The sequence below is a fragment of the Oryctolagus cuniculus genome, chromosome 7 (assembly GCF_964237555.1).
Source record: "Oryctolagus cuniculus chromosome 7, mOryCun1.1, whole genome shotgun sequence".
Classification (NCBI taxonomy): Eukaryota; Metazoa; Chordata; class Mammalia; order Lagomorpha; family Leporidae; genus Oryctolagus; species Oryctolagus cuniculus.
This window is the reverse complement of record NC_091438.1, coordinates 104,847,217-104,874,987: the sequence shown is the minus strand read 5'-3', so window position 1 is coordinate 104,874,987 and position 27,771 is coordinate 104,847,217. Positions and strand designations below refer to the sequence as shown.

General features: G+C 47.8%; 1 protein-coding gene across 4 annotated transcripts in view; it reads right to left on the bottom strand.

The window, feature by feature from the left end:
* Nucleotides 1-7,993: 7,993 nt before the first annotated feature.
* The window catches only part of GNG12 (G protein subunit gamma 12), a 151,216-nt gene continuing 131,438 nt past the window's right edge, over nucleotides 7,994-27,771 (bottom strand). For all 4 annotated transcript variants that reach the window (XM_017346186.3, XM_051856370.2, XM_017346182.3 and 1 more), the window contains exons 3-4: nucleotides 13,578-13,693; nucleotides 7,994-12,018 (exon numbers count right to left, since the gene is read on the bottom strand). In XM_017346186.3, coding sequence (XP_017201675.1) covers nucleotides 11,893-12,018; nucleotides 13,578-13,670 — 219 coding nt within the window. In that variant the 5' untranslated portion in view covers nucleotides 13,671-13,693 and the 3' untranslated portion in view covers nucleotides 7,994-11,892. The remainder of the gene's footprint in view (nucleotides 12,019-13,577; nucleotides 13,694-27,771) is intronic.

The following is a 27,771-nucleotide window of genomic DNA, read 5'->3' as shown; positions in this document are numbered from 1 at the left end:
ATGGATGTTCAGGAGACCTCAGCATGTAACAATCATGAGAGTGCACGAGATCTCCAAAAATAATAGGGAAAGTGGGCCATGGACGGAAGTTTGGGGCAGAGGCTGGGCAACTTAGGGGCAAAAATCGAAAGAGGAGACAGAGAGGGAAAAAAGAGTGTGAAGTCACAGAAGCCAGTGCTACAGAATGATGGATTTAGAGAAGAGACTGACTCACACTGTTAGGGAGGTCCAGCAGGCAGGGACTCAAAGGCTGCATTGAACTGGAGTTCCCTGTCATTTTGTTATGAGATCAGTTTCATTGCAAGGAGAGTAAAAGCCAAGGCGGCAGTGCGTGGAGAAGATGGGAGGTGACCACTCATGGGAAAATTCTGATGAAGGAGAGAGGAGGAAAGGAAGGGAAGGGAAAAGCTGGAGGGCTTGTCCTTGAAAGGACGCTGCTTCTGGACCCGTGACTCTGATGGATGTTATCTGGAGGGCTGGGCTGGGAACCTCTGCTCTGAAAGTTCAAGAATTCAGGCCAGATGGCACCAACAGTTTTTTGATGGACAAGGCGGGATTATTTGCACAGTGGAAAGGAGATAAATGTGGGAGGAGGTGGTGAGCAGGGTCTGGAATGGAGATGGAGGTAAGGCCTAGTAAAAGCATTGGGAAATATCATTGGGGGCTTTGAGGGCTTATATAAAAATGTTATTTATTTGGGGACTAATATAAAAATATTACCACCAGTTTTTTTTTTTAAGATTTATTTATTTTTACTTGAGAGTCAGAGTTACAGAGAGAGGAGAGGCAGAGAGAGAGAGAGAGAGAAAGAGAGAGAGAGAGGTCTTCCATCTGCTGGTTTACTTCCCAATTGGCCCCAACGACCGGAACTGCACCGACCCGAAGCCAGGAGCCAGGAGCTTCTTCCGGGTCTCCCACATGAGTGTAGGGGCCCAAGGACATGGGCCATCTTCTACTGCTTTCCCAGGCCATAGCAGAGAGCTGGATCGGAAGTGGAGCAGCCCGGACTAGAACTGGCACCCATATGGGATGCTGGCGCTTCAGGCCAGGGCGTTAACCTGCTGCAGCACAGCGCCGGCCCCACCACCAGGTTTTCTTTACTACTTGTCACTCCCCGTCTTCGTGGGGGAACGACACAGGACCCTGCTCTGTTCTTCTGTCTGCTCGGCCCTCCCCGGGTTTGCTGCTGGTTCTTCCCGGGTTGGCTACCGACCCTTCCCGGGTTGGCTACCATCCCTTCCACCTCCGTGGAAGGGCGGTTCCCCCTGCCACATTCCCCACTTCCGCGGGGGAGCGGCACACCGCTGGCCGGCTCTCTCGGGGGCTGCACAGGTGTTCCCCTTAGATGTTCCTGGTGCATGCCGTCTCTCTCCTCCTTTATAGTCCTCTTCCACCAATCCCAACTTTGCTACCCACACGCCGAGTACGCTGCTCTCCTCCAATCAGGAGCAGGTCCCACAGTTTATTGGTTGAACTGGAGGCAGCTGTGTAGAAGCTGTTTCCCTTCTCAGCGCCATATTGTGGGAAAGCAGATGCATAGAATAAGTCTTAATTCCAGTAACTTAGTCTAGTCCGAGTTGCTCCCAGTTGCTCCCCACAACTACTCTAGTTATCTTCATATCAAAGGTTACTGGGTCAAGTCCCTGCTTAAAAATCTCTATCAAGGGACCAGCACTGTGGCTCACTTGGTTAGTCCTCTGCCTGTGGCACTGGCATTCCATATGGGCGCCGGGTTCTGGTCCCGGTTGCTCCTCTTCCGGTCCAGCTCTCTGCTGTGGGCCAGGAGTGCAGTGGAGGATGGCCCAAGTGCTTGGGCCCTGCACCCTCAGGGAGATCAGGAGGAGGCACCTGGCTCCTGGCTTCGGATCGGCACAGCACCAGCCGTGGCAGCCATTTGAGGAGTGAACCAACGGAGGGAAGACCTTTCTGTCTCTCTCTCTCACTGTCTATGACTCTACCTGTCAAATAAAAAAAAAATCTCTATCAAATACCCTCCAAAAAAAGTCAATACAAAGTGAGCCTTTGGTGATTTGACCCAACCCCATTCTCCTTATTCTGCACCAATGACGTCTCTGCAATCTAGGGCTGTGCACACACCATTTTAACTGCTGAGAATATCCTTTTCCTATTCTTTCCCAACAAACTCCTACTCATCCTTCAAAGTCCTACTGATGTATTAATGTCTTTTGTGGAAACTTAGTTCTGATCCATTCAGGTAGAGCACCTCCTTGTAATAGCCTGTACCACACTGCAAGGCAGTCTGTTTACCTTCTGCGGCCCCACCCCTTGTCTCCGCCCCCACTACCTGGGAGCTCCTGTCTTTCCTGGGTTTATTCAAGGACATTCATGCCACAGTGCTAGTGGGAGCTACTACAGACTCCTTGTAGGGATTCAAAAGTGAATGAATTCTTATTTCTAAAAATAGGGCATTTGCCCTGTCATTCATATTTAATGTTGAGTGGGCTATTCTTGTAGGTATGTTTTAGGAACTCCCAAGACATTGTTAATACTTTGTTGAAGAACTTAGCTCACTTAATTCTATTAGTTGCAAGCAGTCAGTGTTGACTCAAAGTACCTTTTTGCCATTTATTTTTCCTTAAAAATTCTTCTCAGTCCGGCCGGCCGAGGAGTCGGTAGCTGAAGTACCAGGAAGTGACTCTTTAAATATCTTAAGTATCTGTAATTACACTCAGCAAACCCACATGGCTTCTCTGAAGCCATAGTCTGCGCTTTAGTTCTTCTCCTAATTTTTAGTGTCAGCAGAAAAATTAAAATTATTTGGAGCCGAGATGGCAAAAACAAAGCCAAACAAACCCCCCCAAAATCACAAATCCTGAAAGTGACTTGCTCTCCTCTCAGGCTTACCTAAGATTTAAAGCTAGTGGAAATGTTAGAAATTACTTAGCCTAAGTTCTTTTTTTCCTAATACATGAGGTAACAGAACCAGAGGCCATTAGTACTCTGAGGTCACACAGCAAAACAGTGGCAGTAAGTCCTGAACACACACTTCCCGATTCCAAAATACAGTAGTAGCAACCCTTTACCCAAAGATTTCGGCTACATGAGGCCACTGTGGTCAGAAAACATTCAATGGAAAATTCTAGAAATAAACCAGTCATATATGTCAAGTATCTTTTATTTCAGCATATTGTTGCTATATTTTTAGTTATTAACATCTTACTGTGCCCAATTAATAAACTTTCTCATAGCTATGTATACATAGGAAACAACAGCACACATATGGTTTGGTATCAGCTGCTGTTTCAGGCATTCACTGGGGGTCTTAGAACATACTGCACAAGTGTATTCTTTGTCTTACATCATACTACCATGAACGATGCAGTCTATGTTTTTGAAAAAGCATATCAGATAGACTTTCAGATTCCTTCACAGTTCCATTTAGTCCTGTGTGAAGCAGGGTTAATAATGGTGGCTCCCTCCTGGATTTACTGCGAGAATGAAATGAATAAATAGATAAAAAATGCTAAGAACTGTACCTGGTCATAGTAAATGTCTAGAATATCCTACTGCTTATTCTATTTTTTTTTTTTTTTAAGATTTACTTATTTGAAAGGCAGAGTGACAGAGAGAGAGAGAGAGAGAGAGAGAGAGAGAGGAAAAGAAATCTTCCATCCACTGGTTCACTTGCCAAGTGTCTGCAACAGCCAGGGCTGGGCCAGGCCACAGCCAGAAATCTGGAACACCATCTGAGTCTCCCAAGTGGGTAGCAGAGACCTCAGTACTTGGACCATCATCTGCTGCTTTCCTAGGTGCGTTAGCAGGAAGCCGGATCAGGAGCACAGCAGTTGGGACTCAAACTGGCACTCTCATAGGTGATGCGTGCTGCAGGCCGCAGCTTAACCCGCTGTGCCACAGTGCTGGCCCTACTACCAATTATTCTTAAGTTCCAAGATAAGTTCTTGATTACCAAAGAACTTGTTTTGTCACTGTACCTTACTTGATTTTAAAGTTCCCAGCTATTGTCATCTTTAAGTTCCCTATTTAAACCATGCTACACTTCAGAAGATACCCCATGGACCATGGTGTGTAAACTTACAATCTGTACTTTTTAATTATAGGATCTGCAAAATCTCTCAGCCTCAGTTTGATCACCTGTAAGATACAGTAAAATCACATCTACTTTCCTTTAAAGAGTTGTGAGGTCTAATGGGAGAATACATACAATCTGGAGTTCAGTGTTAGGCCCTTCCCTCCCCCAGTGCATTGTACAAATGGCAGCAAATATTGACAGATGTCGTATGGTCCATATTGAAATGTGCGTCATCAAAGTCGGATCTGAAAGGTTTATTTAGAAAAAAGCACTTACAATGATTGGCCTTGGGAAAATGTTTCCAGGTTAAAAGCAGAAATGGAAACTCTCTGCTGTACATGGTTATTGGAGTGCAATTCTCTAAAGAGCTGCTGTCTTCGAATATACTGTAGGCTTCCTTTGCAATTTTGGCTGTATCCAGCTACAGGTTGTGCTATTACCAAAAAAATGGCAACGGCTTACTTTTTATTTAAAGGGGTGTAGACAGCCTTTATATCACTTTTGGGCTAGTAATGCGTAACTACTGAAACAGTAAAATTATAAATTTGTTCACTATCTAAAGATCTCACATGCCCATCTTAAGGCTGTCCTCCCTTAGCCAGCGCTGTGGCTCACTAGGCTAATCCTCCGCCTTGCGGCGCCGGCACACCGGGTTCTAGTCCCGGTCAGGGCGCCGGATTCTGTCCCGGTTGCCCCTTTTCCAGGCCAGCTCTCTGCTGTGGCCCGGGAGTGCAGTGGAGGATGGCCCAAGTACTTGGGCCCTGCACCCCATGGGAGCCCAGGATAAGTACCTGGCTCCTGCCATCGGATCAGTGCGGTGTGCCGGCTGCAGTGCGCCGGCCACGGCGGCCATTGGAGGGTGAACCAATGGCAAAAGGAAGACCTTTCTCTCTCACTGTCCACTCTGTCAAAAAAAAAAAAAAAAAAAAAAAAAAAAGACTGTCCTCCCACTGACTCCAGGGGCCATGTCCCAGTCAGTGGCCTACCGATGCTCGATTGTTCAAGAAGTGATTGCGTCAGCACATTACATGAGCTCACTCGTGCACGCATGCCCTCATGATGTCACATGGCTAATGTCTTTTTTTTTTAAAGATTTATTTATTTATTTATTTATTTGAAAGGCAAAGTTACAGAGAGGCAGAGGCAGAGAGAGACAGACTTCCATCCACTGGTTCACTCCCCAGATGGCCGCAACAGCTGGAGTTGGGCCAATTTGAAGCCAGGAGCCAGGTGCTTCTTCTGGGTCTCCCATGCAGGTGCAGGGGTCCAAGGATTAGGGCCATCTTCTACTGCTTTCCCAGGCCATAGCAGAGAGCTGGATCAGAAATGGAGTAGCTAGGACTTGAACCGGCACCCACATGGGATGCTGGCACCACAGGTGGTGGCTTCACCCTCTACACCACAGCATCAGCCCCGGCTAATGTCTTCTGTTAGGACAAGGTTTAAAGCCTTTGGGTGGATGAAGCCCTCCTTTCTATCATTAAGCAGGTGTTGTGGGGGGGGGGGGGAGTATTTGGGATGACTTGCACGTGGAAAAGATGTATCTTTATTTATTTGAAAGGCAAAGTTACAGAGAAAGAGAGAGAGACCTTCCATCCGTTGTTCACTCCCCAAATGATTTCAAGGGCTGGAGTTAGGCCAGGTGGCAGCCAGGAGCCAGGAGTTTGCTCTAGGTCTCCCATATGCGTGACAGGACCCAAGCACATGGGCCATTTTCTGCTGCTTCCCCAGGTGCATTAGTAGGGAGCTGGACCAGAAGTGGAGCAGCTAGAACTCAAATCAGTGCCCATATGGGATGCTGGTGCCACAATACTAGCCCCCAGCTATAAATTTGTGAACTTTCAAACTTGGCATTTTACCATCATGTATTTTAATCATTTCAGTTACTCATTTTTTTTTTTTTAATTTACTTTAAACACAGAGTTACAGAGAAAGAGATGGAGAAAGAGGTCTTCCATCCACTGGTTCACTCCCCAAATGGCCACAACAGTCAGGGCTGGGCCAGGCCAAAACCAGGAGCCAGGAGCTTCTTCCTGGTCTCCCATGAGGTTGCAGGGACCCAAGCGCTTAGGTTGTCCTCTGCTGTTTTCCCAGGCCATTAGATGGGAGCTGGATTGGCAGTGGAGAAGTCAGGGCTGGAACCAGCACCCAAACGGGATGGATGCCAGTGCCACAAGCAGCAGCTTTACCCACTGTGCCGCAACGCCACCTTCTACTCACTTTCATAATCGAGGAGCTCATCCAGGAGGATTCACGGGTTTTAAGGATGCTTCACACATAAAATTCTCAATGAAGCCCAGAACTTTACTATCAGCTTCCATTCCTTGTGCTACACACGGCTTTCTCCATAGTTCTCTTTTACAGTGCAATGTTCTTCTACAGAGACATGGTAAGTCATTAACACTTTAGCACAAACTTATTTGAACTGCCATTTTCTCCACCAGAGCAGAGAAAATGCTGGTTTCTGAAAACACTGATACTTGAGGGGAGGGTTATTTCGACTAACTGCACTTGTTTGCCCAGGGCTGGCCTACAGTAAGACGGCCTTAGTAGATTTGATGACTCAGTTAAGGAGACAGTAATTGTAGCATGGGCTCATCTGAAGGCAAAGGTTATCTGCCACTCACAGTGGTAAAGGGGTAGGGTAGCAAGAAAAGCCATGACCTGAAAGCAAACTAAAGGCACCAGCCAATGCCACAGCTAGAGTCATTGGTGGGACCTGGTTATACAAAGATGGTTGGATGGAGCTGTAAGGCAAGACTGGAACCCTTGGGCATAAGCAGGAAGGGACAAATAATCAAAAGACTTTCTGCCTAGCCCCAGTTAGAAGACTTATAGTGAGTATCATATGCTGATGTGTAACCAACTGTCTTGCCAAAGCCAAACCGGTGAGGCCCCATGTCCAGAAGAGTTGAAAGGACATGTGCCATGTATCTGCACAGGGAGCTCCCAACAGTGCCAGCAGATTTTGAGTTTCTTGTTTGCAACACGAAGATAGTACATCCCACCTGCCACATTTACTTATGTATTCTAGCTTTTGCAGCCACATCACCCTCCCCCTACACAATCCCATCCACCAACAGAATTAACTGACCTCCACTTAGAGTCACAAGATCTTTGAGTAATTTGTTCAGAACTGGTCAAAGTGCTTGTAAGTATCTCAATTCTTCTGTTGTTTCCTGGAAAGGGTTGAGTGGTGGTCTCTTGATCCCCCCTTACTGGTTCTCAGAAGCAGGACCATGCCTGCAGCTTGCTCAGCTCATAACCTGGCACTTGTCAGCTGCTTCCCCGTCTTTTCTGTTTGGATGCTGCTGATCCCCTCTCGTCTCCTTGGGAATCCCAGGCCTGAGGGAAGGGCCAGAGGAGGAGGCCGGGTACCTTCAGCACAGGCGGTGAATGTGAGTCACCAGTAGTTTAATGACCTTTCCATTTGTTATCTGTTTCCATGGTCACAGCCGGGTTTCAGGCTCGGAAACAGCCCTCTACACATTGGGAATCATTATGTCACTCCTTAACAACCTTTGAGTTTCCTTGTTGCTGACACGATAGGCCCGTAGTACAGGAAACCTGCTCACCAGCGTGGAGTCCACTTTTCTCCTCCGAGCAGCTCCTCCAAGACTTCCTTCTGATGTATCCATGTCTCTTCATGCTTTCTCAAGACTCGGCTCAAACACTGCCTCCCTCGGAAGCCTTCCCAAAGGGAGCCTGCTCCTCCTTCCTGGGCTCTCACAGCACTCTGCCCACCTGGCTTATGGTGCTTCTCACACGGCGCTAGAATGATAAGTTATGTACCTGTCCCTGGCGCCTGACCTTCCTCTAGGCTGTACAGTCCCTTGGGCGGCAGTGAGTCTTATTCATATCTGAGGTCAACACAGCCTGACTTTCAGCACCTGTTCCCTGCAGGTGCTCAGAAAATGTTAAGTGAATGAATGAAAGGAAACGGAAGAGAAATAGTCTTTTATTAATTTACTGATCAAAACATGGTTAGGATGATACAATGAGACACTTGACCCGGTAAAGAAAGCAACAGTGCTTTTAATGAAACTTTCAAATCTGTGTACACGCTAGCTGTGAAGTCAACACTTCAATTTCATTCCAAAGGACACATTTCCCAACAATGATCACAGTGTCAAGGTTAATAAGATGCTGGACAGATGAGTAGCCAAAGAACGTTATAACAAAATCTCATCAAGGATATATCAAATGTAAATTTACTCAGACATCAGGAGAATACGTGTTTGTAATTATATAACTAAAAAGACATCATTACAGGAAGCAAGTCCTTAAACTAGAAAAGAAGCACTATGTAACAAAAGGGTCTTTTGTAAGCAATTAAATGAGCATATATTATAGACAAATTTTGTATCTGAAGCAGCTTATAGCACCAACACGTTGGCAGAACCAGCAGAGGGGTGGGGTCACAGGACCAAGGCATCTGGGGTCGGGAAGGGATCTCAACCACTGTCTATCTCCAGCCCCTTGTTTTACAAATGGAGAAATGGAGGCCCAGAGAGGTAAAAGGCCTGTTACAAAGTCACACGACACAGAATTGACTAGAAAACGATCCAGGCCACCAACTTCAGGCAAGTGCTCGATTTTTAACACACATACATAATTGTATTTGATTCAATATAGTTTTTCCTATTAACAGGTCTACCATAAATGAAACCAACAGAATTTAAAAAATTGATTTCATGGAGAAGTGGCTGACATGTAAGGGAATTCACTTCTTGGGCCTTTATATCTCTCACATCAAAATTCAGAGCAGTCAATCAATGACACAATCTTAGGTATAAACTGGTGGAGACAGTGGCATTTGAAGAGAAAATTTGGCACATCTGCAACTCTATAAACTAATGTATGCCTCAAAGTTACTAAACCATTGGTATAAAGGTTTTTTTGTTACAAAGATTAATAAGGTACAAAAACAGTCCGAACAGAAAAGAAAGAAAATCAGCTTTTTCCCTTAAAAACTAAGTATGGCACTTTTCATGGAATTAAAAAAAAAAGCTTGATGTTTTATTTGAAGAAGAGAAAAACAAGTTCTTAGCTAAATCCCATAGCTTGTGAACCACCTTGCATATAAAATGCTTCCCCTAGCAAAAAAAAGTCTGTAAAATACTTTGGAGGTGGGAAATTCTTCTAGCACATCTTACCATGGTCTTGAGGCCTCAACTAGACAGATTTATGATGAACTCATAAGATATAAGAATGAAAAGAGATCACTGTCAACAGAAGCAGCTTTAATGACAAAGTTTATTGAGCACACTTAACTAGCTTCATGGAAATGAAGCCAAGAAGTTGCCTGTATGTATCGGAGTGTGTCATTAGAGTGGTAGTTAGAAAAAATAACACACACTGGGCCTTTGTCCATCATGATCATAAGTCAGCTGCTGCAGATAGCTAAACGGTGGCTTCCTAAGTAGAACAGAGCCTGATAAATAAAAGTGACTTTTCATATCATATATATGTATACATATATTATATTTTCTCACATAGACGTCTAGCTATAAGTAAATTAACATTTGGCTACAATATGTGCCCTCTTGGGTCCAGCATCAAATAATTTGCTTCCACTTTTTCATAAACATGTGCTACACCTGCTTAGGAAGTTACTTGACATTTGTATTCAGAGTCTTAATTATATCTGACTGATGAAAATAAAATGAAAACTCCTGGAACCTTAAGTCTACTTCTTACCACTATATGAATATTAACAAATATATAGCAAAACACTGTTTACTAATAGATAAAAGATCATGTTGCAGTACTAGAGAATAAGCTATGCTGGCTACTGATAATATGTGCACAGTGATATAATAAAAGTAATTTAATGAAAATATTTTGTAATAAGCTGAATTATAAATATTTAAAGAAACATGTTAAAAATCAGAGTGAAAATAAGATTAGTGTTCTGAAACCATCAGTAGAAAAATATGCTTATTAAAAAAAGAATGTCTCATTAAGTGAAGCATTAAATGTAAAGATGTCTCGCTAATGTCATTTCAAATTTCACCTTTTGAAAAGGTACAAACGTCCTCTTTCCTAAACAGGTGCCTATGATTTACTGGGGAACTGGGCATATGACAGTGGATGATAAAAGATTAAGGGGCAGTGCATAACTTTCACGTGGTCTTGGAAAAGTGAGGGTGGTGGTTCCCAAAGCCACGTAGGTGTGTGACCTGGAGAAAGTTTGCATGGGTTTCAACCGTTTAGAATAGGCCTGCATGTGTTCAAAGAACACAATCTATAAAGCCCAGACATCAGATTTTAAAAGAGGCTTGCTTTGCAGGGCAGTTGCTTTGGGATTAGGAAAATATGTTGTGAATAATTCCTTGTTGAGATTGAATCCTTTTTGAGAATAAGTTTTTAATCCTTCATTGGTAGTTACTTTTCATGAACTAAAGATGAACTAAAATATCAAAGGCATAACTGTACGATTTGGGCTTCCATGTGAGCATTTTTAGAAAGGACCCTCTCCTCCTCCTTGATAAAGTCAAGATATTCTCCTGGCCACAGGAGACTCCTTGTTTTGGGATCCTCACTGGCAATTCAGAGGATGTAACAGCTGTATTCATGCCCAGGGTAAAATCAAGAAACCCAACATGCAGTTGCTGGCATCCCACTAAATCCAAGCCCCTCTTGGGTGGCTACACGCCTCTCTGATGGTTTGTGGACAAGGTAGGGATGACACTGAAGGTAAGTGAAGACAGCTTAGGGTCTTGATCTATTTACATCTGGGGTATGTTTCTTGCCCACCATATTCTGCCCTCCCCTCAGGGCTGGGGAAGGGACTGTTACCTCTGCAAATAGATGCTCCAGTGGGAGAAGAAAGGTCTTGGGAGGAAGGGGAGGGCTGAGTCGAAAGCTGGACCCAGAGCAGCTCTTCCCGTCACCAGGCCCAGTGTGTCCTCTTCCAGTCATTAGGATGGAATTTCCAGAGATTTCTACCCCTGATCCAGGAGAGAACACCAGCCCCAGGAGCACGTTTGCTGCCCACGGTCCTCCCAAGGTTCTCCTCCCCTTTTCTAGACTCAGGAGCACTGAAGCCCAAAAGGCTCCTCGTGAGGGATCAGCTCTGATCATCAAAGAGCCTTCAGTGTTCAACAGCGCAGTCCACTGTAGCCTAAGGAGGCCCAGACTGACTTAAGAGAGGAGAGACAAGTGCGTTACTTAATGACCATGAACACAATCTAGGATGTTCATTAGTCTTCGTATAGTAACTAGAAGAAAAGAAAGTCTTATTCTACCTACAGACGGCTCAAGACCAAAGTATGACTTCTGGACTTGAGGAACTGATATGGAGAGAGGGATGTTTTAATAAAGAAGTAAGTTGTGATATGTGTATATACACAGACACACACATAAATACACACAAAACACACCACTCTCCTTATATCCTACACAGGGTGGCACAAACCTTATTGAGAATATAATAAGATATAAAGGTTTTAGGATTCAAGTTATGCTTGGCAGTTTAATTTGACAGGTGCTTTTAGGCAATTTAGGTCTTAACATATCTGAATCAATCAACTGTACATGTAAAGTATGCAATTGTGTTTTTTCAAAAGGCCTACATTAGTGTTCCCTACACAGTGACCCAATATAACACCACAGTCACCAAATGGAAAACAAGATTGTTACTCTGTATTAGATCAGTAAAGGGTATCTTAGAGAAAGGGCAACTGGGAAAATAAAGACTTCAGAGTCCATCATTCCAAGTTCAGAGCATTTTAGTTATTAGCAGTGGTTACCAAATAAGCTGCAGGTGGATCTCTTCCAGGAGCTGCTCATAATCTGCTTTGTTGAGACAAGAGGTGAGGACCGGTTTCACGATTCCACTATAAGATGATGCACGTTTTTTTATCCTTGAAAGGGTTTTCTGAGGTTGGGATTCCTATCAGCAAAGGGTCACTCCTGGCGTGCTCCTCACAGTAGGACATGAGGTCTGCTGATGCCTTTGAAACCTAGCATGGAGACAGAGCAAAGCAAACCAGAAAGAAAATCCTTCACTTACAGACCTGAAGGGCGTATCCGCGCACTAAGCTGTCGGGTGGAAGACCGACGTGTGTGCGCATGGTGATCAGTCTCACAGCCCCACTCCCAGGTTCTGTGCCAAATCAAAAGGCAAACGGAGCTATCTGACAGGGAAGGCCCTCTGCAACCAAGTGACCAGACTAAATGTCCAGACAAACTGGCATCAGGTGTCCCTTCACTGGGGACACACCACCAGCCAGCTAGCATTTAAACGGAATCTTATCAGAAAGGAGTCACACCCAGAGTGGGGGTGATCGCGCACAATGAAGGCCCCGTGTTGAGAAACAGAGCGTGCATTACACAGTGTGAGCAGGTCATTCTGAGCTGAAGATCACTTTCAAGTGGCTTAAAGGAACACTTGGATGTGATGTGTGTGGGGACAGAGCTTGCAGAAGGAGAGAGGGAAGAAAGCAAACAGCCAAATGTGAACAGCTGGCGAATCTTGGTAAAGACCATAGGAAGGTTTACTGTTACAACTTTCTGTAGGGTTTGAAGTTTCCCAGAATAAAAAGGTTAGGGACAGGGAAGGAAAAGCATATGTGAGTCAAAGGAAGGTGGCATCTTAGTTCCTATCCAAGAAAAAAATAGACTAGAATTTGAATGCCGTGATGGGCTGGGAGCCCAAACTCTGCAGCCAAGTTGTGGAGCTTCAAAATGTACTGCTGGACTCGAGGCTTGGGGAAGCAAGAAACGAGGGACAAACACCAGCTTGGGGAGATACAGAGGCCTGCGCTGGCACGGGTTTCAGAAGTCTGGCTGGGAGACGCCAAAGCACCAGCAGACCAGTGTCCCAGCCAAGCAGCACGGGGCAGCTGAGCTGTGTCAAGCACAGCACAGGCAGTCTCCTGCTTCCGAGACAGGTGACTAGCTCTAGGGCCACAGGAATTTATCAGCCTGACTCACAACATGCCCGGGTTCTCACTGCCTAGTCTCCTCTCGGGATTCGGGAGGAAACCTAGGAAGAGCCTTCTGGCTTCTCTAAGGGACCTCAGCTAAAGCTAGCGGTGCTTACGCTGGCTCGGGAGGGCCGCACATGTCTGAAAAAGCTGCCTTTTCCCAAAAAGGGAGACCCCTGACTGTTGACTTGTTATGCAAGGCCACCTCAGCGGCTCTGACAACTCTAGAACACTTCATAAATTCCAGAGGGATGACGCAAGTGTTTATAAAGTCCACCTGGAACACGTGTCCTGATTGAGAACACGGTGATCACCGGACTTGACCACGCAGGGAGCTGGGAGCCTCAGGAAATCCTGCCCAGGGTCTTCACAGAGGGGCGAACCCAGACACTTGGGTTTCCCAGCTCTGTTGAAAGGAGGCCTGTGCTAGGTAGGAGATGAAAGCTAAAATCCTGAGCTTCTCAGCTTGCTTCCAGAAGAAATCCTGGAAGCAAGCTGGACGAAATGGCATTATCTCCCCAGACCTGCGGCCCGGCCGTGGAAGGGCAGGGGACTGAACCACAAACACGGAGTGCGCGGGAGGCCTCTCTTACCTTTATTCTTTCAATGGAGGCTTCTAATCGTAGCTGCTGCACAGTCCTCCTTGCCTGGGCTATGTTGTTGGTGCTTGCTGTTTTGCTGGACATCTTCAATTGTTTTCACCTGAAATCTGAACAGCATTTTTTTTTTTAAAGGTGAATAACAGCCATCTTCAAGTTAAACATTCATTCCAATTTGCGTTCTGTTAAGGCAACTGGGTGTGCTTTTCACAGTCGCCATAACCTCTTGCAGGTAGCTACCAGGAGCTCCTGAGAGGTAGCAACAAGTTCTCAGGCTTGTCATCCAGTTAAGCATCTTTGTAAATCTTTAGTTCACAGAAACCCAACACTGACCAGCAGTTTAATCAATGCTCCTCGACATACAGCTTTAAAGTAGCTTTTTCTAGGAGTTTCTAACAGGAGAAAAATACACACAAACACACCCAGTAGTTAGGGTGCCTCCAGCCAAAGTGCACCTTGGTCACTACAAGCCACATTCCATGTCAGCTTACTGTGATTGCAACTTGCTTTAATAGAAGGTTTGCTTTTATTTCTTTTGAGATCTATTACCCAACTGTTGCAAGTCCTGGCAACGCGGAGTGGGGAGAGAGTTTGCCTTTAGAGACCTGTGCATCAGATGTGCATTGCTAGGTGCTACGGAGATGTGCAACTGCTTTGAGAATGCTAGTGTGCCACGTAAAGAAGTCTTTATTCACGAAAAAGTGGGCACCTTTCAGCTGGAAGACTTTCGCCAAGATCCAGATGTACAAGGCAATGTCAGACGGGGTGCAGGAGCAGCCTAAAGCCTGAAGTACTTAAACTATCATTCTCTCCTTTGACCTCTCCCCGCCCTTATCCTGGCATCCAGGGCATTTGCTAATCCTGTTACCACCTCTTTGCTCCAAATGGGTTGAGTCTCCTCTGTGGCCCGAGCCCTTGGCTTCCAGGCTGCCCTGTCATCCTCTCCCCCACCTCAGCCACCTGGTGTAAAGCAACAGAAACATCCTGGCTTTGAGGTTGGACTTGTCTGGTTGTTCACATTTTAAGAGGAAGGCAGGCCGGGCAACAAATGCTGTCTGATGCCCCTGCCATATATGGCGAAGTTCACTCCCTGCCTGGTGCCGGCTGGAGGGAAACGCGGAGCTGGCAGGCCCAGCAGCAGTGTGGCAGCTTTCTGACTCATGAGAGCAGGTGGAGAGTAGGTGTGCCTTCCCGGTGCTATGCAAGGGCTCAGCAAAGTCGCAGGGCACTGTGGCGCCGGCGGCAAACCCAGGCTGATTCAACTTTCGGGGGGGGGGGGGAAGGGGGGAGGCTGCGGCTGCACAAAGTGATTGTGCCAGACCAGACCAGGCTGGCTGCAAAAAGCACCAGCAATCCACAGGCTCCACGGTGTCCACCGTGCAGGCACCATGGTGTTCCATACAGAGTTTCAGGAGACAGGATGTCCCCAGAGGGCTGAGCTCAAGGATTTGGGGGATGGAGGAGGTGACTTGTGTTCTCCAAGGTCAGAGGAAGCTTTGAGTGAAATGCACAAAAAAGATTAAAAAAAAAAAAAAAGAACCTGTGCTTTTGACTTTGTGTAGAGCTTTGAAATCAGCCACATCTGCAGGCTTCACGCTCCTGGGTTTGGACTTGCCCCTACCACTTACCGTTGGGTAACATCACCTCTACGGATCCCAGGTTTTTTATCTGCAATATAAGGATACCATGGCCCACCTCCAAGGATTTTTCAGGGAGCAATTCAATTCACTAATGCATAGCTAGGGTTTAGCACAGGCCCAACAAGAGAGTGCAGCTGCTATTACTTTTATCTTCAGGGCTCACACCCAGCACAAGGAACTGGCACATTCGCAGGTACCTGTCTGTCCTGCTGGCCCCAGTGAACTCCAGAGTTTTGATTGGCAGGGTCTAGGTGGGATGGACAGGTACACAGGGACTCCCAAAAGGGCATCAGTCCTTCTTAGCATGACCGCAGGCAATCCTGCTGTATTGTAGTGTGAGGGTAGAAGGGAAGGGCCAGAGGATTCCCGTAGGAACAGGAAGCCCTGGCAGTCCAGGGAAGCGGGAGGAGGAAGCATGCGACAGGGCAGGGTGGCCCGGCCTTGTCGGACGCTTTGCGTGACCTCGTTTCAGCATGTTTCCAGACTGGCTGCCTCCCTCTCAGATTCCTTAGTCATCCTGCCCCACCCAAAGGAGAGGCCCAGGGTCCCCCGCCCTGGGGACCAGGCTCGCACCTGGCCCAGCCCAGCTCCTCTCTGCTCCTACCTCCCCGTCTGGGTTGTGAACGTGGCAGTGGGCAGCCTCAGCTTGGGCACAGTGTGCAGTGACCTGACGCACGGAGCCTGGCTGCAGATTCTGCCCCCTACAGCACATTAAACCGGGCTCCCCTCCCAGCTGGCGCTGTTTCCCAGGCCTGCAGCTCCCAGAATGCAAACATGACCCTCCATGCCGGGGTCCCAAGGCTTCCAGACTACACCCTCAGGACTTCTAGAAAAGTTCCCTCCGCAGGAGAATAATGCCAGTATTCTATGCATCTCAACCTCCCCAGGACAGAAAGTTTCCAAGTTTCCTGTAAGTGCAGGACAGGTTACAGGTATGAGGACTGGGTCAGTCATTGCTCCCACCTGCGTGGCTCACAAGGAAACAGTGCAAAGTCGGGCTCTGCTTCTAAAATGCTGGGGCAGATCCCTCTCAAATTGGCAAGAAGCTCCACATCTAGCAGACGAAAGGGTAGGGGTGGGGGTAGGGGGAGACTTTCATAAACAGTCAGGATTAAAAACACAAGCTATTTAAAATTCACAACGGCCAGCTTCCTTTCACAGGGGAATCTTAGCGGCCCCAGGCCTTTCCAAGGGCGCACAGCGCTTTTATAACTGAGTGCTACCAGGACGAGGTACCCTATGCTGAGAATAAACAGGCAGGACAGAGGCAGCCCCTGCCTTCTCAGAGCCAACATCAAACCGTAATTAGATGCTTCCCTCTTGGGCTTCAGGGGAGCACGGCCCCTCCCGCTCTGCTGCCCCTCTCGGCTCCCAGCTCTAACACCAGCGCTCTCCCACAGGTCCCTTCGCTTCTGCCGGTACTAGCACGCCTCAATCGGAACAGTCATTAAGCGATAGGAGATGGGTGATTTTTACAGCTGCACACACCTGAAGCACCAGCTCCTCTGTTCCTGAGCACTGCACAGCACTAGCTGAGGGAAGTCCATTTCATGGTCGTCATTCCTAGAAAAAAATCGTACCCTGGGCCGCTGGAAAAGATCCGGAGCTCTGATCCTGACACTTCCTGTGGGGCAGCCAGATCCAAGCGGCAGCATCTCAAGGCAAGGCGCCCCTTGCAGGCAGCAGGCCTGTGGAGTTGTCTCTGCCTGCTGGATGAGGCCTGCTGCCCCGAGGAGCAGGAGCCGCTTCCAGGAGCTGAGGGGTCTAGCTAGGTAACAGCGCTCTTGCTGGCCACAGCTGCTCTGCACCCGCTGGGGCGCAAGGGCTCGGGAAGCCAGACTCCCAACACCACTGTCCCTTCAGAGGGCTTGCTCTGGTCTTCCCTCAACAGCAGGAATGTCTGGCTGTTTGCTGGTGCTGGAAGGAAGATAAAAAGCTTGATTCTTATACCCAGCAGTGCGAACACCACCTGATATCTGAGTGGAACCCCAGAGCACGCACACCTTGCTTTCATATGCATTATCCCATGAAGCCGCCCTGTGATCCTGATGGGCACTGCCAGGCATCCTCATTTTATACATGAGGCAGCTGAAGCTAGAATAGCTTGCTTCAAAGGCACCCAGCTTCAAAGCCTTTCTGCTCTGAAAGCCACCCTTTGCCCTGGCACCAAGGGAGGACGGGACTCCAACTCATTTGAGCCACACTCAGGGTATCGTTGAACATTCTACACTGTGCCTCTTAATCAGGAGTGACTTTGCTACACCACAAACTTGGAGCTAGGGGCTTGCTGATTGCCTGTGTTTATGCAACACTCCCAGGACAGAAGGCATCTTAATTGTTTGTCTAGAGCCTGGAGGGCAGGCCTCCCCTCTCACAGATTGTAGCTAAGCAGAGAATGTTCTCCTTGCAGCTCCCAGGCCAGGACTAAAGTCAGCAGCTGCAAGCCCCCAGCACTGTAGCCTGCCCAGAAGGGCCAAGGCTTGTGCGTACCTGTGCAGCCAGCTGCTTGATAAAACAAGTGATTGATTTCCACCCTAGCTTGCATTTTCATATCGGTAACAGGTCTGAATATACATATACATAATATTCCCACTTAGTTACTCGAATAATTTGCATTGGTCTTATTCCTGTGGTTCATCTGCATTTTCAAGTTCCTAGAAATTCCCAGGAACAAGATGTCCCTTTAGGGAAATGGGGGCCTGAAGGCCAGACAGCAGCGAGGGAAAGGGGGTGGGGAGTCTCCCAGAGCAGCTCTGGGAGGAAGGCACCAGCAAGCGCCAGCTCTCCTGGCCTGGCCAGTAATTGAACCACTGGAGCAAAGCCAACGTTCCTGAGCAAATATACCCCTTGTGGCCTTAATAAAAGCGCAGGTGAAAAAAAAAGAAAAAGAAAGCTACAGGCTCCACTTCCCTTCTGATCTAGCCTTCAGCTCCCACCATCTCTCTTTGGCTCTCTGTGTGCCCCCCACCTCCTTCCCGGGGCTGTTTAGAGGACACACAGCAGCACCTCCCAGGAACACCCCCTGCACTACTGCAGATGTTTACTAAACGCGGGGCCCCTGGCCTCCAGAGCAAGGCCAAAGCGTGTATTTGGTATTAAACAAGAGAGAGAGGCTGACTGCCACAGATGACATTTCAGGGCCCTGTGACCAGGCAGCAAGAGCTTTCTGACACAGAGCGCACAGCCGGTTCTGCAGAACACTTCTGCCTATCACAGCCTGCAGGCCGAGTCCACGCTGCACACGAGGCTGGGACCCCCAGCATTACTGCCATAGTATGGATGTGTGTGTTTTAAGTTTAAATTGATTCTCAATGTTTGAAAAATGGGAGAGATTTCCTTTCCTTTAGAAGGAATGCTTCTGGAAAAATCAGGGAACCCTACAGAAATGGGCGAGATCTGAGAAGCAGCTGTCCCTTTAACACTGGCTAGTGCACCTGTGCACCTGCTGGGCCTCAATCTGCACTTTACACTATGCTGGTACCTGTGCCAGCACACATTCAAGGATTAGCCAGGGGATTTCAGCTCACTTCTGCCCCTGCCACTTCCTAGCTCTGAGGCTCTGGGCACCACTTGTATAACCCATTTATTTAAGCCTCGACTTTCTCATGGGAAAAATGGGGATAATAATACTTTCCTGTTTCAAAGGGCTGCGAAGAGCATCAGATAGAATAAGCACGTGAGTGTAATAAATATAAAGAGCAGTGGTTCTGAGCGCTGAGTACCTGCAGCCTCTGAGATGCCTATCACGTGACATGCACTCAGCAGGCTGCAGTGCCTAATGGATTCATGCTGGCAGCGGGGGGCCGCCCCTCCCTGCCTCCAGTCTGTCTCCCTGCCCTGCTGAAAAGTGAAACCACATCTCCCACTGTTACGGGTCAAACTGGGTTCCCCCATTCCACCAAATTCATGTGTTGACGTCCTAACCCCTGGGAACACAGACTGTGGCTGTATCTGGAGCTGGCGTCTTTAAAGAACCAACTCAATGAGAAATGAGGCCATTAGGGTTGCCTCTAATCCAGTCTCACTGGTGTCCTTATCAGCAGAGAAAGGGTGGCCACTGAAAAAACTGCCCTGTGGGCACCTGCTGGCCTCCAGAACTGTGAAAAACCCAATCTCTCTTGTTCAAGCCCCCTGGTCTGCGGTGACTTATTCTGGCCATCTGAGCAAACACACAGCCGGCTCCCCTTGCTGACGCGAGCTCCACCGGGTGGATGCACTTAGGGCAAGGCCAGGCTCTTGCTGCATGGCTTACTGCTGCGGCTGAGCTGGGTGGCAGGCCAACTCCCTCTGTGGAGGTGGGTCATCCACTCTTTAGAACACAGAACTGACAGGCCCCTGGGTCCTCACTCCCGCCAGCCACTGGGGGCCCACTCTACAGGGGTGCCAGGGAGTCATTTCTAGGGAATCTTCTGAACAGTCCTTACAGCATCCACAGTCCAACCCTTCCAATGACTAAGCAAGCACCAAATTCCCTGTACCAAAGCACACTCTGCTGAAATGGCCAGGAGCTCTTTCTGTTTGCTGTAACGGAACTCCAACTGACGCTGGATTAATCTGTTGTTTTGTATACTATAAATAACTTTCAAATATTAGCTATGATTTCAATTCTTACTGGGTCATCACTGCTAAACACTCCGAATTCTAAGTCTGGAAAACAGAAAGCAGTTAGGACATAAAACATTCTTTGTCCTTCTCTCCAAAGCTGCAGGCCAAGAGGTCAAGGGCAGTTGAGCCTGTGGCTAACCGCTGTCCTGCCCTACTCCTGCATAGTGTTGAGAGCAAAGGGCACACAGAACATGCTGCCCACTCACGGAGGCTACAGAGGGAGAGATGAGACAGGGCTGCAAAGAGAGATGCAAACTATGGCTTGGGATGACTGACAGACAGAAGATTTATTTGTTTTATTTGAAATGCAGAGTTACAGAGAAAGAGACCTTCCATCTGCTGGTTCAATCCCCTAATGCTGCAAAGGCCAGGAGCCTAGAACTCCATCTAGGTCTCCTGTGTGGGTGGCAGGGGCCCAAGCACTTGGGCCATCTTCTGCTACTTTTCCAGGGGCGTTAGCAGGCAGCTGGGTCAGAAGTGGAATAGCCAGGAATGAAAGAAACACTCAAAAGGGATGCTGGCATTGCAGGCAATGACTTGACCTGCTGTGCCACAACACCAGGCCCAGTCTAGAGTCTTCTGAGAGAAGTTTCTATAGCTCAGAATCACCAGAATGGAAAAGAATTAGGAGTTTCCTCTCAAGTCCTCAACAGAGCTCATCCTGTAGAAATAGAATGCTTTTAGTCTTATAAACCATTGTGAGGTCCTTATCTGGTTTGTTTTTTAAGATTTTTTTTTTTTTTTTTTTTTTTTTTGGACTTTTTTTTTTTTTTTTTTTTTTTTTTTTTGACAGGCAGAGTGGACAGTGAGAGAGAGAGACAGAGAGAGAAAGGTCTTCCTTTGCCGTTGGTTCACCCTCCAATGGCCGCCGCTGCAGCCGGCGCACCGCGCTGATCCTGGCAGGAGCCAGGATCCAGGTGCTTTTCCTGGTCTCCCATGGGGTGCAGGGCCCAAGCACCTGGGCCATCCTCCACTGCACTCCCTGGCCATAGCAGAGAGCTGGCCTGGAAGAGGGGCAACCGGGACAGAATCCGGCGCCCCAACCGGGACTAGAACCCGGTGTGCCGGCGCCGCAAGGTGGAGGATTAGCCTATTGAGCCACGGCGCCGGCTTGTTTTTTAAGATTTTAAGATTTAGTTTTGCTCTGGCCATTGTGGCCATCTGGGGAATGAACCAGTGGATGGAAGATCTTTCTCTAACTCTCCCTTTCAAATAATAAAATAAATCTTTAAAAAATTTATTTTCATTTTTTACTTGAAATGCAGAGAGAAGAGGAAAAAGAGAGAGGCAGAGAGATAACGTTCATTCACTGGTTCACTTCCTAAAGGCCCACAATAGGGCTATGCCAGGCTGAAGCCAGGGGCTGAGAGCTCCATCCGGGTCTCCCATGTGGGTGGCAGGCACCCAAGGACTTGAGCCATCACCTGTCACCTCCCAGGATGGGCATTAGCAGGAAGCTGTAGGAAGTGGGGTAAGCAGGGACTTGAACCAGGCATGCTGGTATGGGATGTGGGTGTCCCAAGCAACAACTGATGCCAAATGCCCACCTCATTAGTTGATTTTACCTTGCAGCCATAGTATGTGTCCCTGAATAATAATAATAAATCTGTTACAATGATTAATTTGATAACGGCCACCATTTACTGAGTACTGCTTGTCTAAGTAAACTTGCATGCATCAAACCATTTATAATCTTCTCAACAACTTTAAGAGATGAATCCTTTTATCATTTCTGTTTTACAGATGGAGCACAGAGAGGTTAAAAAACTCTTGCCTGGGGGCCAGCACTGTGGCCCAGTGGGTTAAAGCCATGGCCTGCAGCACTGGCATCCTATATGGGCACCAGTTCGAGTCCCAGCTGCTCTACTTCAGATCCAGCTCCCTGCTAGTATACCTGGGAAGGCAGCGGAGGATGTCCCAAGTCCTTGGGCCCTTGTACCTATGTGGGAGACCCGGATGAGACTCCTGGCTCGTGGCTTCGGCCTGGCCCTGTTCTGGTTGTTGTGGCCATTTGGAGAGTGAAACAGCAGATGGAGGATTTCTTTCTCTGTAATTCTGTCTTTCAAATAAATAAAAAAGAAAAAAAAAATTCTTGTCTAAGATCAATCACACTGGTTTACATGCAGAGCTGGGGTTCAGGGCTGTCTGACTGCAAAGACCAAGGTCTGATCATCCTGTGCTGTAGCCGCTGAACAGCATGAAGAACCCAGAGAGAATCTGGAGAAAGGAGGGGCAGGTGTCAGTCAGTAGTGCTGAACCAAAGACAACACTAAGCCCAACTCCGAGGCAGCTGAGCCTTCCCTATGGACAGCGGCGTCATAAGGACTGTGCAGTTCCATGGCCTTGTGAGAAGGCTGAAGACAAGGAGAACTGGTAGGCTTCTTTACAAGACAGACTGCCTCAGATTCCAGGTAAGGTGACTACTGGAGACACAGATGACCCATCATCGTCTGTGTCCCACAGAAGCTGGCAGGGAGCCATGAGAATGAGCCAACCTTGGTAATAAACCCAGAGCAGAGCGAGCTGCAGAGCCTGGCTGTCCAGTTCCTAGCTAACTCCGCCGTGTGTCTACAACACCTGGGACACTTGTTAAGAAAACCTGATTCAGTAGGTCTTGCACAGGGTCTGAGAATCTGCAGATAAATGCTTTCTGGGAGATTTTTTTTTTTTTTTTCAAAAAGATTTATTTATTTGAGAGGCACAGTTACAGACACAGAGAGGGAGAGGGGAAGAGACAGACAGACAAAGACAGGTCTTCCATATGCTGGTTCATTCCCCAAATGACCCCAATAGTTGGAGCTGGGCCAATTTGAAGCCAGGAGTCAGGCACTTCATCCAGGTCTCCCACGTGGGTACAGGAGCCCAAACACCTGAGACATCTTCCACTGCTTTTCCAGGCCATTAGCAGAGAGCTGGATTGGAAGTGGAGCAGCTGGGACTTGAACTCACACGCATATGGAGTGCTGGTGCCGCAGGTGGAGGTTTAACCTACTAAGCCACAGTGGCAGCCCCTGGGAGACTCTGAAACAGGCTGTCTTGAGAAAGATGGATAATAATGATCAGAGTCTCTGGCTCTTGATCCTGCCCTGGTTTTTATCTGCCTGGGAATTAAAATATGTCACTTTAGAAGAATGTCACTTCCTATCTGTGTTTAGCTTTTTGAAGCTCTGAACAAGTCCTGAATTTGCACTCCTTTTAATGACCTTGACCTACAGCAGAGGTGGGGAATGTCCAGCCCATGGTACTATACAAAGCCTGTAAAATCATTTGATCTGGCCCTGCCAAGGCAGCTGTAGGTGGGACTCGAAAATCAATAAATCTACAGCAGGCTAATTTTAAAATCACTTATTCTGTATGGCAGGTGACTGACATCACAAACATCCCATTGGCCCTTGGCAGAAAGAAGTTTCTCTACTCCTGACCTACAGGATGACGCCTCCTTCAGCTCAGAACTGCCCTTCACCATTTAACAGACTTCTCTGACACAAAAGGCTGAGGTTGTCCTCTAAACAGCTGCTTCCTTTGGGAAAGTGGCTCTTTCCAGGCTTCTGGGAAGCCACACTCTCTTGCTCTTGCCCCTGTCCAGTGACCTCCCTTAGTTACAGCTCTTGCTCCTTCCTGGAACTCTGGGGTAGCACAGCCAACAAAGGCTTTTACAGTCAGGTAAAAGGGCTGGTGCTGGCATCCCATATGTGCGCCAGTTCGAGTACTGGCCACTCCTCTTCTGATCCAGCTCTCTTCTATGGCCTGGAAAAGCAATAGAAGATGGCCCAAGTGCTTGGACCCCTGCACCCACAAGGGGGACCCGGAAGAAGTTCCTGGCTCCTGGTTTCAGATGGGCCCAGCTCCAGCCATTGTGGCCATCTGGGGAGTGAACAGTGAACCAGTGGATGGAAGACCTTTCTCTCTGTCTTTCTTTCTCTGTGACTCTACCTCTCAAATAAAAGAGCTGGCTCTTCTTACCACGCTAATTTGCTTTACATCTCTGAACCTCAGCTCCCTCATCTGTAAAATGGGAAGGGATAAAAATAGTTCCAACTTCAAAGGGCTACTACCAGGACAGAGAATGCAGGTAAATGGCTCCGCACCTGCCTGACACACAAGGGGCCTGAGGAGGCCGAGGACGCTCTCCCCACCCTGGTGACTTGAGCTATAACCAATCCTCCTCACATACAGCCCTGACCCTTCACCTGAATGCCAGCGTCTAAATGACAGCCTACTTAAATTTACACTTGACTGGCCCACAGCTGCTCCAAACACAACACAGGCAGACCCAGTGAAACACCATTGTTTGACTCCAAGCTTTCTGATGTCCCATATCAACAAGTGACATCGCCCTTGTCCTGGTCACTGAGGCACCCTTTGCCTCCATCCTTTTTTTTTTTTCTAAGATTTATTTTTAATTATTTGAAAGAGCAACTCAGAGATGGAAAGAGAGGAAGGAAATCTTCCACTCCCCCAAATGGCCACACCACAGGGGCTGGGCCAGGCTGCAGCCAGGAGCCTGGAACCCCATCTGGGTCTCCCACATGGGTACAGGGGTCCAAACTCTTGGGCCATCTTCTACAGCTTTCCCAGGCACATCAGCAGGGAACTGGATCAGAAGCAAAGCAGCTGGGACTTGAACTGGTGCTCCTATGGGATGCTGGCATCACAGGCCGAGGCTTAACTCACAGCGCCACAATGAATGTCATTCCCCAACCCTCCTTCTTCTAATTCCTTAGACCAAGTATCATCCAATAGAAACGTGAGCCCCATACATGATTTCTTTTACTAGCCACATGAAAATGAAAATCAGTTTAAATGAAAATGAAAATGTTTAAAATATTTTATTTAGCTCAATGTGAAAAAAATGTCATCTAATCACTGGAAAAACTGAGCTAGTTTCCATTTTTGGTCCTGCATCTTTGAGAGAGATCTGATTTGGATTTTACATGTAGAGTGCATCTCAGTTTGACAGGCCACAGTCAAGGGCTCAAATGTCACAGCCTCTAAGTGGATAGACAGTGAGCCGCTGCTTCACCGTACAGTGTGACCTTGGACCCTGGCACTTTCTAGGTTCTCTAGAATCTTACCTTGATGAACCCCACATTTTTATCTTCCTACTTTCCTGCCTTCTGTTTCACCCGGGTGTTGGTTCCTAGCATAACTCAGAGCTCCTGTATCAGCCTGGTACCAACACTCCTGCCCCTAAACCTTCTCCAATCAAATCTGTCCTGACCACCGGGCTTGGGCTCAGTACCACCGTTAGCTCATTCCTCTCTGGCCCTCAAAAGTCCCAGGGCTTTCCCAGGACCCCTCAGGAAAAGTGCCAAGGGACTCGAACGAAAGCTCCCCTCTGATAGTTCTACCACCCTAAGAAGAATCCTCACCGTGCAGGCAGCGTGTTTGCACAGTGCACTGAGCTTGGCCATGGGCCAGCCACGGGAACAAGCAGGTCGCCGTCAATACATTATCCTGCAGAATCCTCACTATGAGCCAGTGACGTCGCTGCTGTCTTCATCCTCATTTGACAAATGCAGAACGTAAGGGACTTAAATGTGTGCCCAGGTCAAGCGGCCAGTGAGCTGCTTGGCTGGGATTTGAGCCCAGATAGGCTGACGGCAGAGGCTCGGCTCAGAGCCTCCGTTACTGTGCTGCTGCAGGGCTGGGGGTGTCACTCCATTCCCTCGCCTCGTGGGCTCCATTCCAGTTCTCTGCCTGTTTCTCTTTGCTTAAATTCTTGCTTCAGATCCTATCCTAGTTCATACTTCTAATGCTTCCAATGGAAGTCTCCCCAGCACTTTTGCTTATAAGATAAAACCCCTTTATGAATTCCCGAGGGGCAGCAAGAGGGAAGTTGTGCACAGACACCCTGCAACTGTATGCAAAGTTAGGTGTGTGGAAAGTTAGCCCGTGTTTGCCCCACGCTTCCCAGGAAAGGGCTTAGAGTTGCCATTAAACTCTCAAAAAGTCTGAAACACCATTTATTCCAGAGCTTAATTCTATGTTATTTATTGCCTAGCGTGCAAGTGACTTGGTGCGTGTGAATGCTATCTTCCCACCAGTGCTGGCTCACTGGCAACAGCACGGGCACTTAATCATTACACATTATGCACCAGCACCTGGGTCAAGTACCGTACCCAGCTACTAGTTCATGCAGTCTGCTCTGTCCCCAGAAGCAGTGGGCTTTTCACATCTACTGAAGCCAGAGGTCAGGGAAGGACACAATTTGCTGGAGGTGATGCAGCCACAGAATGGCAGAAAACGGATTTCAACTCAGATCTCTCCAAATGTTGAGCCATGTCCTAACTGCACAGGTGAGTTATTTTTTTCTCCCTCTTCAGCAGAGAACAAGACCTCAGTAAATACCTGGGTTAGACAAAGACATGATGCAGCAACTAACACATCGCCTGACCTGTACCTATCACCCTGGGATGCCTGTGTCCAGTGTCTTCTTAGAAACAGGACACACCTTGCTGTTCCTTCCTGCAGGTATCCCGCACAATACTGACTGTTCTCAGCCAATGGATAACCACCTGCCGGCTTCCCTGAATGGCTCTGAGGAGCTGGAGGGAGTTCCTGGGGTTCCATGCACTCGAGTAGGCCCAGTTGCTGACCCTCAGGATGGAGATTCCACTTGGGTTGTGTCCAGATTCCGAGGATCTTGTCACCAGCCACCCTCATGCTGTGCCTCGAACAGGTTTTCAGCTGGTGACGGTGGGCTCAAGGGGAGGCCCTCTCTTATAGTGATTTACAGAGGTACAAGACGGGTCCCTTCTGTGCTGTGCTGGGCCAGGATCCAGCCAGGCAGACACATGTATTTACACTCAACACTGAGAAGGAAGTCTACCAACAAGTTTTACTCTAGTGCAGCAAGACTGGCCAAGATAAAAACGTGCTTCTATCCACACGGTTGGCTTGGGATAGTCACATAGCTTGTGTGTTTACCCACAAATGAATAGATGAATTCAACAACTATTAATCTTGAAAACAAAGGCTAACATTTACAGGGTGCTTTTTCCATGCCAGGTGCTGCGTTAAGGACTCTAGGTGAAGTTACTTTATTTGCTCTTCACAACATCCCTAAAATAGAGATGACTATTATTTCATTAGCTAGTTTTCATATTTTAAAAGAATATAAGCATACAGGAAAAAAAATTTTAATGTCCAAAAGTAAATACAACAAAACTAGCTCTCCTTTTATTTATTTATTTGAGAGGCAGAGTTACAGACAGAGAGAGCAAGAGATCTTCCATCTGCTGGTTCACTCCCCAAAACGCTGCAATGGCCAGAGCTGGGCCAATCTGAAGCCAAGAGGCAGGAGCTTCTCCTGGGTCTCCCATGTGGGTACAGGGACCTGAGGACTTGGGCCATCTTCCACTGCTTTCCCAGGCCATTAGCAGAGAGCTGAATCAGAAGTGAAGCAGCTGGGACTCAAACTCGTGCCCATTGGGACAGAGGCACCGCAGGCAGAGGCTTAACCTACTATGCCACAGCATTGGCTACACAACTATCTGTCTAAAAAATGCAAATAGGAGCTTGTTATATGCACTGTTCTGGATCTTGCCTTTTCTCTTTTTAAAAAAGATTTTATTTATTTGAAAGTTGGAGTTACAGAGAGAGACACAGAGAGAGTGAGAGGTCTTCTATCTGCTGGTTCACTCCCCAAATGGCCATGATGGTTAGTGCTGGGGCAGGCCTAATCCAGGAGCAGGAACTCCATCCGGGTCTCCCACATGGGTGGAGGGGCCCAAACACTCGGGTCACCTTCCCAGGTGCCTTAGCAGAAAGCTGGATTGGGAGTGGAGTAGCAGTGTCTACATGGCATGTTGGCATGGCAGGCAGCAGCTTAACCCACTATGTCAGAACACCGGCCTCAGCCTGTTGTTCTCTGTAACCAACATTCTACACTGGCAATCATGGTGAACTTGGTATCGTGAACACATTTTCCAAGCCAGGAC